The sequence below is a fragment of the Salmo trutta genome, chromosome 27, assembly GCF_901001165.1.
Source record: "Salmo trutta chromosome 27, fSalTru1.1, whole genome shotgun sequence".
Lineage (NCBI taxonomy): Eukaryota > Metazoa > Chordata > Actinopteri > Salmoniformes > Salmonidae > Salmo > Salmo trutta.
The window spans coordinates 41,258,439-41,271,690 of record NC_042983.1 but is presented as its reverse complement, the minus strand read 5'-3'; the positions used below and the strand labels follow the sequence as shown (position 1 = coordinate 41,271,690).

Genomic DNA, 13,252 nt, shown 5'->3' with positions numbered 1-13,252 from the left:
TGTTGACAATGGAACAGACTGAACTACAGGCTGGAATTTCCTCCTAAAGACACCCGATCTCTACCCCACTTCTCTCTCTCTCTGTGGTGTGGTGTGTTTTTGATGTGGTGTGGTGTGTGTTTGTGGTGTGTGGTGTGGTGTGGTGTGGTGTGGTGTTGTGGTGTGTTGTGGTGTGGTGTGTGTTTGATGTGGTGTGGTGTGTGTTTGTGGTGTGTGGTGTGGTGTAGTGTGTGGTGTGGTGTGTGTTTGTGGTGTGGTGTCTGTTTGTGGTGTGTGGTGTTGTGGTGTGGTGTGGTGTGGTGTGTGGTGTGGTGTGTGGTGTGGTGTGGTGTGGTGTGTGGTGTGGTGTGTGTTTGTGGTGTGGTGTGTGTTTGATGTGGTGTGGTGTGTGGTGTGGTGTTGTGGTGTGGTGTGTGGTGTGGTGTGTGTGGTGTTGTGGTGTGTTGTGGTGTGTTGTGGTGTGGTGTGTGGTGTGTTGTGGAGTGGTGTGTGTTGTGGTGTGTGTGGTGTGGTGTGTGGTGGTGTGTGTTGTGGTGTGTTGTGTGTGGTGTGGTGTGTGTTGTGGTGTGGTGTGGTGTGTGGTGTGGTGTGTTGTGGTGTGTGTTGTGGTGTGGTGTGTGGTGTGTGGTGTGGTGTGTGTTGTGGTGTGGTGTGGTGTGTTGTGGTGTGTGGTGTGTGTTTGATGTGGTGTGTGTTTGTGGTGTGGTGTGGTGTGGTGTGTGGTGTGTGGTGTGGTGTGTGTTGTGTGTGTGTGTTTGTGATGTGGTGTGGTGTGTTGTGGTGTGGTGTGTGTTTGATGTGGTGTGTGTTTGTGGTGTGGTGTGGTGTGGTGTGTGGTGTGGTGTGTGTGGTGTTGTGGTGTGGTGTGTGTTGTGGTGTGGTGTGTGTTGTGGTGTGTGTTTGTGGTGTGTGGTGTAGTGTGGTGTGTGGTGTGGTGTGTGTTGTGGTGTGGTGTGTTGTGTGGTGTGGTGTGTGGTGTGGTGTGTTGTGTGGTGTGTGTTGTGGTGTGGTGTGTGGTGTGGTGTGGTGTGTGGTGTGTTGTGTGGTGTGTGTTGTGGTGTGGTGTGTGGTGTGGTGTGTGGTGTGGTGTGTGTTTGATGTGGTGTGTGTTTGTGGTGTGGTGTGTGGTGTGGTGTGTGGTGTGGTGTGTGGTGTGTGGTGTGGTGTGTGTTTGATGTGGTGTGTGTTGTGGTGTGGTGTGGTGTGGTGTGTGGTGTGATGTGTGTGTGTTGTGTGTGTGTGTGTGGTGTGGTGTGGTGTTGTGGTGTGGTGTGTGTGGTGTTGTGGTGTGGTGTGTGTGGTGTGGTGTGGTGTGTGGTGTTGTGGTGGGGTGTGTGGTGTGGTGTGGCGTGTGGTGTGTGTTTGATGTGGTGTGTGTTTGTGGTGTGGTGTGTGGTGTTGTGGTGTGGTGTGTGGTGTGGTGTGTGGTGTGTGTTGTGGTGTGATGTGGTGTGTGGTGTGTGTTGTGTTGTGGTGTGGTGTGTGGTGTGTGGTGTGGTGTGGTGTGTGTTGTGGTGTGGTGTGTGGTGTGGTGTGTGTTTGATGTGGTGTGGTGTGTGGTGTGGTGTGGTGTGTGGTGTGGTGTGTGTTTGATGTGTTGTGTGGTGTGGTGTGGTGTGTGTTGTGGTGTGGTGTGGTGTGGTGTGTGTTTGATGTGTTGTGTGGTGTGATGTGGTGTGTGTTGTGGTGTGGTGTGGTGTGGTGTGTGTTTGATGTGGTGTGTGTTTGATGTGTTGTGTGGTGTGGTGTGGTGTGTGGTGTGTTGTGGTGTGGTGTGTTGTGGTGTGGTGTGGTGTGTGTTTGATGTGGTGTGTGGTGTGGTGTGTGTTTGATGTGGTGTGTGTTTGATGTGTTGTGTGGTGTGGTGTGGTGTGTGTTGTGGTGTGGTGTGTGGTGTGGTGTGGTGTATGGTGTGGTGTGTGTTTGTGGTGTGGTGTGTGGTGTGGTGTGGTGTGTGTTTGCCTAATAAGGGAATTGAAATGATTTATACTTTTATTTTTGATACTGTCGTGGAAAATGTCATAATTATTCCTGCTATCCCGTGTTTTACTGCTTAAAGAATAGTCTCTTGTCATATACTCGTGTTTTTTATAACCTGATACAAACTTGTCTTTGTGTGATTTATTCATAAAACTTGGCGTGTAGCTAAGATCCATTTAGGTGCGACCGCAGCATGCGAGGACATCCTGTGGATTTACTATCTGCAGGAAGTCAGCTGTGTGGGACCTTGCAGGAAGGAGCACATTATAGTGTGAACTGTGACAAAACGCAGTTATACGGCTGAGCCAACACACAGGGCTATCTCAATCTGCACAGACAAAACCAATCCCTTTTTACACTATACTCTGCTCCTGTTCCCACACGTCTGCTGAACTGCCACGTAGACAAAAGAGGTGGTACTTTTTCTATAAAAAGCTGAGACCCAACTGTTCGTGGAGCTTTTAATTCTGACCTATTCTTAGTAACGGTTGACCGCTTCATTTTTTTTAGCAAAATCTGATAACAAAGTTGTTGTTAGAAGAATCTACAGTCTCTCTCTTCTTTAGAATTTCTCCCACAACGCACACACACACTGCAGACACACACCCTGCAGACACACACACTGCAGACACACACACACCCTGCAGACAGACACACACACACCCCCTGCAGACACACACACTGCAGACACACCCTGCAGACAGACACACACACACACTGCATACACACACACACCCTGCAGACAGACACACACACACCCTGCAGACACACACCCTGCAGACACACACCCTGCAGACACACACCCTGCAGACAGACACACACACCCTGCAGACAGACACACACACACCCTGCAGACACACACCCTGCAGACACACACCCTGCAGACAGACACACACACACTGCAGACACACACACTGCAGACACACACACCCTGCAGACACACACCCTGCAGACACACACACACCTTGCAGACACACACACCCTGCAGACAGACACACACCCTGCAGACACACACCCTGCAGACACACACACCCTGCAGACAGACACACACACACTGCAGACACACACACCCTGCAGACACACACCCTGCAGACACACACACACACCCTGCAGACAGACACACACACACTGCAGACACACACACCCTGCAGACACACACACCCTGCAGACACACACCCTGCAGACACACACACCCTGCAGACACACACACCCTGCAGACACACACACCCTGCAGACACACCCCTGCAGACACACACACCCTGCAGACACACACCCCCTGCAGACACACACCCCCTGCAGACACACCCCCTGCAGACAGACACACACCCTGCAGACAGACATCTAACTGTCTGAGACAGTTCATGTATTTATTTATTCAATTCTGGGGTATTTTTTACCCCTTTTTCTCCCCAATTTCGTGATTACAATCTTGTCTCATCATTGCAACTCCCTAACAGGGTCAGGAGAAGCGAAAGTTGAGCGTCTTACAGAACATGACCCACCAAGCCACGCTTGTTAACACCAGTTTGCTTAACCAGCTGCACAAACGTGTCGGAGGAAATACCGTTCAACTGGCGACGGAAGTCACCCTGCAGGCGCCCGGCCAGCCGTACAGGAGTCGCTAGAGTGTGACGAGCCAAGTGAAGCTCCCCCGGCCAAACTCTCCCCTAGCCCGGACGACGCTGGACCAATTGTGCGCCGCCCTATCGGACTCCCGGTCACGGCCTGTTGTGACACAGCCTGGGATCGAACCACGGTCTGTAGTGACGCCGCAACACAGTGCCTTAGACTGCTGCTCCACTCGCGAGGCCAGTTCATGTATTTTCTATCCAGAGAAGACTCCTTATCCAGGTAAATAAAAGTTCAATTATATATAAAAATATATATTATTATTTTAAAAAATCCAGGATAAACATAATACTGAGGTATTTGTATTAGGATGAACTCTTAAGTCATTTCTTAAACGGGTTTTGTAGCTCAAAATATTTTTAGACTGATTGAATTTCCATCTCTGTGACACATTCCTTCTACCTTCTGCACAACACGCCGGCAGAGATTTAAAACCAAAAAGGAATTAAGTCAACAATTCAATAAACCACAGACAGTATTTACCTCCACCGTAAAGCCAGTAAAGTTCTGTAAACTGCGAAAGGAAACGACTCATTCCTCAGTTGACTCTATAATTACCATAATAGCTAGCTGTGTTTGTGGTTCATGTGTTTGGTAGTGGAAGTGGTATAGGCTATATCCCAAATGGCACACTATTCCCTATATAGGGTACTACTTACGCAGTACACTATATAGGGTACTACTTGTGACCAGAGCCCAATGGGCAGTGCACTATATAGGGTGTGGCAGGTACCCTACTGGTTAGAGAGTTGGACCAGTAACTGAAAGGTTGCTGGATCGAATCCTCGAGCTGACAAGGTAACAATCTGTCGTTCTGCCCCTGAACAAGGCAGTTAACCCACTGTTCCCCGGTAGGCCGTCATTGTAAATAAGAATTTGTTCTTAACTGACTTGCCCAGCTGTTGAGAGCTGACCACTTGATTTTCTCCACATTTTGTTTTTTCCCCCTCATCAATCTACACACAATACCCCATAATGACATCACAATACCCCATAATGACATCACAATACCCCATAATGACATCACAATACCCCATAATGACATCACAATACCCCATGATGACATCACAATACCCCATAATGACAAAGCAAAAAACACATTTTAGAAATGTTCACTAATTTATACAAAATAAAAAACTGAAAAATCACATTTACATTAAGTATTCAGACACTTTACTCAGTACTTTGTTGAAGCACCTTTGGCAGTGATTACAGCCTTGAGTCTTCTTGGGTATGATGCTACAAGCTTGGCACACCTGTATTTGGGGAGTTTCTCCTATTTTTCTCTGCAGATACCCTAAAGCTCTGTCAGGTTGGATGGGGAGCGTCGCTGCACAGCTATTTTCAGGTCTCTCCAGAGATGTTAGATCGGGTTCAAGGCTGGGCTCTGGCTGGGCCACTCATGGACATTCAGAGACTTGTCCTGAAGCCACTCCTGCGTTGTCTTGGCTGTGTGCTTAGGGTTGTTGTCCTGTTGGAAGGTGAAACTTCACCCCAGTCGGAGTTCCTGAGCACTCTGGAGCAGGTTTTCATCAAGGATCTCTCTGTACTTTGCTCCGTTCATCTTTGCCTCGATCCTGACTAGTCTCCCAGTCCTTGCCACTGAAAAACATCCCCACAGAATTATGCTGCCACCACCATGCTTCACTGTAGGGATGGTGCCAGGTTTCTTCCAGACGTGACGCTTGACATTATGGCCAAAGTGTTCTGTCTTGGTTTAATCAGACCAGAGAATCTTGTTTCTCATGGTCTGAGTGCCTTTTGGTGGCTTTTGCCGAACTTCAAATCAGCTGTCATGTGCCTTTTACTTTGGAGTGGCTTCCGTCTGGCCACTCTACCATAATCCACTAATTGGTAGAGTGCTGCAGAGATGGTTGTCCTTCTGAAAGGTTCTACCATCTCCACAGAGGAACTCTGGAGCTCTGTCAGAGTGACCATCGGGTTCTTGGTCACCTCCCTGACCAAGGCCCTTCTCCCCCGATTGCTCAGTTTGGCCGGGCTGCCAGCTCTAAGAAGAGTCTTCCAAACAGCTTCCATTTAAGAATGATGGAGGCCACTGTGTTCTTGGGGAGCTTCAATGCTGCAGACTTTTTTGGTACCCTTCCCCAGATCTGTGGCTCGTCACAATCCTGTCTGGGAGCTCTCAATTCCTTCGACCTCACGACTTGGTTTTTGCTCTGACATGCACTGTCAACTGTAGGACCTTATATAGACAGGTGTGTGCCTTTCCAAATCATGTCCAATCAATTGAATTTACCACAGGTGGACTCCAATTAAGTTGTTAAGACATCTCAAGGATGATCAATGGAAACAGGATACATGTTCAATTTCAGCTCAATTTCGAGACTCATAACAAAAAGGTCTGCTATTTTATTTGTATATTATTTTAAAACCTGTTTTCGCTTTATCATTATGGGGTATTGTGTATAGATTGATGATTTAAAAAAAAGTATTTTCTACATTTTAGAATAAGGCTGTAACATAACAAAATGTGGAAAAAGTGAAGGGGTCTGAATACTTTCCCAAGGCGCTGTATGTTACATCTTGTATAGTAGGTTTAATGTTGATAGTATGTGAACCTTCCCCCTGCCACCCAAAGAGGAAATGCTGCTGCTATGTTCTAACACAGCTATTCCCCCCTACGCACACACACACACACACACACATACACACATACGCACGCACACGCACGCACGCACGCACACACACACACACACACGCACACACACATACACGCACGCACACACACACACACGCACACACACACATACGCACACACGCAGAAACACACACACACGCACACACACACACATACGCACAAACACACACACACACGCACAAACGCACACATACGCACGCACACACACGCACACATGCACACATACACACGCACACGCACACATACGCACACACACGCACGCACGCACACACACACACACACACAAACCTTCCACTCCCAACCCCCCCCCCACCACTGTCTACTTGCCTCTGCATGTGTGTTGTGCGTCCAGGTAGAATGTAGCAGGGCATTCGGCCACACACACTCCATGGGGTAGTGGTGTGTGAGGGGGACTGGTCAGTGGCTGCAGGGCCTCCTCTGGTTTCAGACACCTCAGACAATCAGAGGACAGGGGACCCACACATGTCCTACAGGATGGGTGGCAGTCTGACAGGAGAGAGAACAAACTAAGTCAGACTTAGAAAATGTAAAAATACGCACTCACACATGTCCTACAGGATGAGTGGCAGGAATGGGCAGGTGTATGTACATACTTGAATGGAGAAATGAAAAGCAGCCCTATACAGACATAATGAAACCCAGCTATAAAACTGGGATTTATATATATATATATAACTATCTATATAACGCTCTATAGGCAGAAAAGTTAAAAATGCTAAACTAGTCCCATCCTGATGGTCCAGTTCACCTTTTTCCTCTAACCCTTAACCCAGTCACTTACTGAGACACGTCCCATCCTGATGGTCCAGTTCACCTTTTTCCTCTAACCCTTAACCCAGTCACTTACTGAGGCACGTCCCATCCTGATGATCCAGTTCACCTTTTTCCTCTAACCCTTAACCCAGTCACTTACTGAGGCACGTCCCATCCTGATGGTACAGCCCCTGTCCGCAGGCCTCCAGACACTGGCCCTGGTGTAAGGACAGTCCCTGGGTACAGACGGTACACTGGGACACAGCGGCGCCGGAGCAGGACCAGCAGAAGCTGTGACAGGCTGAGAGAGGTCAGAGGTCAATCACACTGTAGGAGCCTGTTAGGAGTTTACAGTTTGTGCAGGTTTTGGTCCAGCCCAGCACTAATACACATAGTGAACACATATAGTATCAGTGAGGTAGCCTATTGGTTAATAGAGTTACGATCGGCAGTAAAATCTGAGCAAGGCAATTAACCCTAACCCTCCCCACCCCGTACCCCTCCAATTTTGTTAAAAGTGGAAGGCAAGTTTTGGTTGGACCTTGTCTGCAATTGACTATCTAATAAATGTTTTTAATATTTATTTATTTAACGTAAACTCTGTGAGGATGTGCTTACCTCTGCAGTGGCCATGACTGTCAAGGTAATGCTGATCCGGACAGTGGGAAATACATTTCCCATGATGCATAGCAGAGCCCGGGGAGCAGCTCATGCAGTTGGGGTTGTCAGGGTAACAGGTAATGCAGGATGAGTCGCACGCTGTGGGAATGGCACACACAAACAGTCAGACACAATTTTGATTTTAACATATAAAAAATGTACCCACAAACGTACCTTATTCAAACATGTTCTCAGAACATTATTTAATATTTTATTTTATTTTTATTTCACCTTTATTTAACCATGTAGGCAAGTTGAGAACAAGTTCTCATTTACAACTGCGACCTGGCCAAGAATAAAGCAAAGCAGTTCGACAACATACAACAACACAGAGTTACACATGGAGTAAAACAAATATACAGTCAATAATACAGTAGAAAAATAAGTCTATATACAATGTGAGCAAATGAGGTGAGATAAGGGAGGTAAAGGCAAAAAAGTCCATGGTGGCAAAGTAAATACAATATAGCAAGTAAAACACTGGAATGGTAGATTTGTAGTAGAAGAAAGTGCAAAGTAGAAATAGAGATAATGGGGTGCAAAGGAGCAAAATAAAATAAATAACCTTCAATAACCAATAATTTCCATTCTCAGAACGTTAATAAAACCTCCCAGGAAAACTTTCAGGGAACCATAGTAAAACGTTCTCAGAACCTCCCTGGAACCATAGTAAAACGTTCTCAGAACCTCCCTGGAACCACAGTAAAACGTTCTCAGAACCTCCCTGGAACCACAGTAAAACGTTCTCAGAACCTCCCTGGAACCATAGTAAAACATTCTCAGAACCTCCCTGGAACCACAGTAAAACGTTCTCAGAACCTCCCTGGAACCACAGTAAAATGTTCTCAGAACCTCCCTGGAACCACATTAAAACGTTCTCAGAACCTCCCTGGAACCACATTAAAACGTTCTCAGAACCTCCCTGGAACCACAGTAAAACGTTCTCAGAACCTCCATGGAACCATAGTAAAACGTTCTCAACCTAAAAATGAACATTCCCAGATCAAGCTACGTTTTCACTTCTGTTCTCAGAACATTTAAAAAACGTTCAGCTTTACCGGTCAGGAAACGTATGGCTTCGTTCCCAGAAATGTACTTTCCCACTACTTCCAAGGAACCCAATGTGCTAGCTAGGATAACTTCCACTGAGATATTAGAATTTTGTTTCCACCAAATTCAAATAACTCAATATGGCCGCTGGTCAACTCACCACAGAAGATATTGAAACTTTGTTTGTTATTCTAACTATAGGTTCATGCTCACCATAACAGGTGCCTTGTTGGATGTAGAAGCCTGATCCACAGTCTGGGACACAGAGTCCATCTCTGAGCAGGTGGGACGGGTCAGAACACAACACACACTCCTGCTGGCTCGGCCCCACACACACTGAACAGGATGCATGGCAACCTGAGGGAGGGAGAGAAGTGGGGAAGAGACACAGCGAGAAAGGGAAATAAAGGGAAAGAGAGGGAGAGAAAGAGAGAGAAAGAGAGGGGGAAGAGGGAGAGAGAGTCAGGGGGTAGGGAGGGGAGAGAGAGAGAGGGAGAGAATGAGAGGGGGAGGGGAAAGAGAGAGCGACAGAGAGAGAGAGAGAGACAGAGAGAATGAGAGAGAGAGAGAGAGAGAGAGAGAGAGGATGAGAGAGAGAATGAGAGAGAGAGAGCGAGAGAGAGAGGATGAGAGAGAGAGAGAGAGGAGAGAGAGAGAGAGAGAGAGAGAGAGACAGGGAGCGAGAGAGAGAGAGAGAGAGAGAGAGAGAGAGAGAGAGAGAGAGAGAGAGAGAAGGGAAAATTAATATGGAAGAGAATATGCACTGCTGGCGAATTCCAAATTCACACTTGACCATAGCTCTGTTGAGATATCCACATTCAGCACCTCTGTTTGGATGGAGAAGCAGACCAAGAAGGGAAACAGCAACCAAAGCAGTATTGTCAAGACAACTTCAAATATTCACTGTGATACTGACTTGGTGAAAGAGTGTGTGACTGTGTGTTTTGAAAGGTATTTAAGTCTCTGATGCTCTGTTGGTCCCACTGGGACTCACTGGGAGTGATACAGATGTCTCCCATGCCAATAAAGCCCCTTTGAATTGAATTAAATTGACAGAAGTGCAGTAGTTTTAATGAGGGCCAGTAAAGCTCACAAGGAGACTATTTAAACAGGGTGAAGGAGTGAGGGCTCTGGGGACCAAATGAGAGAGAGAGAGACAGAGAGAGAGAGAGAGAGAGAGAGAGAGAGAGAGAGAGAGAGAGAAAGAGAGAGAGACAGAGAGAGAGAGAGAGAGAGAGATAGAGAGAGAGAGAGAGAGAGAGAGAGAGAGAGAGAGAGAGAGAGAGAGAGAGAGAAACAGTGTGGATAGAGGAGAGTCTGGTTAAATACTGTAAAATACTGAGGATCCCAATTAGCAAATGAGAACAGCTAATCTTACTGGGGTCCGACACATAACGAAAAAGACAGGGGGGAGGCGTCAACGGTTTACCGATAAGGCGTCAACGGTTTACCGATAAGGCGTCAACGGTTTACCAATAAGGCGGCAACGGTTTACCGATAAGGCGCCAACGGTTTACCGATAAGGTGCCAACGGTTTACCGATAAGGTGGAAACGGTTTACCGATAAGGCATCAACCATTTACCGATAAGGTGCCAACGGTTTACCGATAAGGTGGCAACGGTTTACCGATAAGGTGCCAACCGTTTACCGATAAGGTGGCAACGGTTTACCGATAAGGTGCCAACCGTTTACCGATAAGGCGTCAACGGTTTACCGATAAGGCGTCAACCATTTACCAATAAGGTGCCAACGGTTTACCGATAAGGTGGCAACGGTTTACCGATAAGGCGGCAACGGTTTACCGATAAGGTGCCAACGGTTTACCGATAAGGCGGCAATGGTTTACCGATAAGGTGCCAACCGTTTACCGATAAGGTGGAAACGGTTTACCGATAAGGTGCCTACGGTTTACCGATAAGGCGTCAACGGTTTACCGATAAGGTGCCTACGGTTTACCGATAAGGCGTCAACGGTTTACCGATAAGGTGCCTACGGTTTACCGATAAGGCGTCAACGGTTTACCGATAAGGTGCCAACGGTTTACCAATAAGGCGTCAACGGTTTACCAAATGTAACTCAAAGATCCAAGATTTACTCCAGACTGTGAAACTGCTAGATTTGCTCTGCCTTTCTCTCTATTGATGTTGAACAGACCTTGGACTTAAACTGAACCCTTGTCTCACCCCAATAAGGTGTGTCGTCTTTGGCATCATTAAAACTGAAGACCTATTTATCAAATAACTTTCTGTAATTATTATTATGTGATTAAACTGATTAATCATGTAACTGTAATTAACTAGGAAGTTGGGGCACCAAGGAAAATATTCAGATTACAAAGTTATAATTTTCCTAATATAACTTTCAGATGTTTTAATATCTGATCAATTAGTCTTCGAATTAATGAATTATTATTTACCTCACGTTAGTCTCATTCCAAACGTCGTAAATTGTTGGTTATCTGCACGAACCCAGTCTTCACTATGAGTCATCAATACATCAATTGTACATTATTTACTAACTAAGTAATTCACAGAAATATAACAAACAGTAGATATGTTTGCACGGAAATGATAGGAGAATGTGCCCTAGTGGGCTAAACCGGCATGGCGGCTTGTTAGACAAAAGGGGAGTGGGGGGGGGGGGGGGGGGGGGTCAGCTGAGAAGGCACTACAGAGTTGATAATTATAACAATTGAAATGCTAATCCTTTGCACATTAACGCTCACTCATTTGGGAACAATTGCAATCAATATATATATATATTTACGCTCAGTGTGACGTCGGGATCTCTGTTGAAAAGTTTGTTTCTGTTGGAGAGTCTGTCAACGGTGACATGTGAACCCTTGTCTCACCCCTTGCCCTTATGCAACAACAACAACAACAACAACATATATTGTTCAGTCTAATACTACAAGTGTTGTTCGAGTAAATAGATTTTATGATGTTACATTTTTGTACTACTCTTTTTTTTTAATATACTTTACCCCCAACGCCGCTTTGGAGGGTTTTGTAATATAATCCATCATGCCATATGGAATCAAAAGCATTCTTCAAATCAACAAAACATGCAAATAGCTTTCCTCTGCTTCTGATGAACATGCTGGTTTATTAGTTTGTGTAGTGTGTGGATGTGTATCTGTTGCTCTGTGTTTGGGTAGAAAGACTGCTGGGAGCGTTACATTGTGTGAGGAAGGTCTGTATTCAGTCATTGAGAATACAGCATAACAGTTTCCCCATATTACTAGTGACACATATTCTCCTATAGTTATTAGTGTCTCATTTGTCACCTTTTTATACATGGGGGTTGTGAGCCACTGGCTCCAAATATCAGGGAAGCAGCCACTCTCCAGAACCAGGTTGAATAGTTTTAATAAGGCAGCCTGCAGCTCATTACTACTGTGTTTCAGCATTTCATTCCTGATGCTGTCAGGGCCACATGCCTTTCCAGGTTTAAGGCATTGTATTTTCTTCCAAAGTTCAGCCTAGTGTAATGTGGTAGTTGATTGGGTTCTGTTTCTTTTTTCAATTTTGTGTTGTAGGGTGCTGAGTTTTCCTTGTATATTTTTGGTGGAGAAAAGTAAGGACTTCTTTCAAAATTATCTTTCCAAATGTTGAATGGCTAGGTAATTCCTCTGTTTTCCATTTAGACTATTCCATTTCTTCTAGAATGGAGTCTACTAGGAGTGGGACTACAATAAAGTCTCTCTCTCCCTCTGTCTCCATCTCTCCGTCTCGCCGTCTCTCTCTCTCACCCCGTCTCTCTCTCGCTCCCTCTCTCTCTCTCTCTCTCTCTCTCTCTCTCTCTCTCTCTCTCTCTCTCTCTCTCTCTCTCTCCCTCTGAGAGGTCAATGCCAAAGACAGAATATGATTTTTTTTAAATATTCAACAAAAATGAGATTGTAGAATATAGTCAGACAACATAACAAAACAGTTTTTTTTCTGAATAAGGTTACTGTATATCACAGACAAGCAAATGATTCTCTGTTCGTCTCGTATGAAGTTATCAGCTCCAGTAATTCTTGCGGAGGATACCGAAACCCTGTAAAGCCACACGAGGGAAGCTCAATTGGGTGTGGATTAATGCACAGTCACAGACATAAAATCTCTCCTGACAGTTCCTCTGTCAGTGTCTCTGGGGATGATCACAACATACAGTAATGTTACTCTGTTTTATACAACGGGTGGGTCTAATCCTGAACGCTGATTGGTTAAAACCGCATTCCAGCCGGTGTCTATTCCACAAGTTGCCAACCGGCTAAATCTATGATGTTAAAATGCCTATTTACTCTGTTCCATCTCACTGCACAATCCACTGTCTCATCAGCCCAGCCAGGCAATTTATACACTTGATCTCTACTATTAAAAAAATATATAAAAATTTCGTCACATTTCCTTTAGACTAACATTTTGTTTTCAACAGCGGAGATTTGTGTAAACCTTGCTGTCCGTCTCTCCGACATTTGCAGCATCTCTAGCAACCCTAGATTTGTGTCGGGACTA

The 13,252-nt window shown here is 45.8% G+C and overlaps 1 protein-coding gene across 1 annotated transcript in view; it reads right to left on the bottom strand.

The window, feature by feature from the left end:
* The window catches only part of fras1 (Fraser extracellular matrix complex subunit 1), a 306,477-nt gene that overhangs the window by 137,773 nt on the left and 155,452 nt on the right, over nucleotides 1–13,252 (bottom strand). Inside the window, exons 14-17 of the mRNA XM_029718140.1 lie at nucleotides 8,966–9,109; nucleotides 7,661–7,801; nucleotides 7,203–7,343; nucleotides 6,596–6,775 (exon numbers count right to left, since the gene is read on the bottom strand). Of these exons, the coding sequence (XP_029574000.1) occupies nucleotides 6,596–6,775; nucleotides 7,203–7,343; nucleotides 7,661–7,801; nucleotides 8,966–9,109 (606 nt within the window). The remainder of the gene's footprint in view (nucleotides 1–6,595; nucleotides 6,776–7,202; nucleotides 7,344–7,660; nucleotides 7,802–8,965; nucleotides 9,110–13,252) is intronic.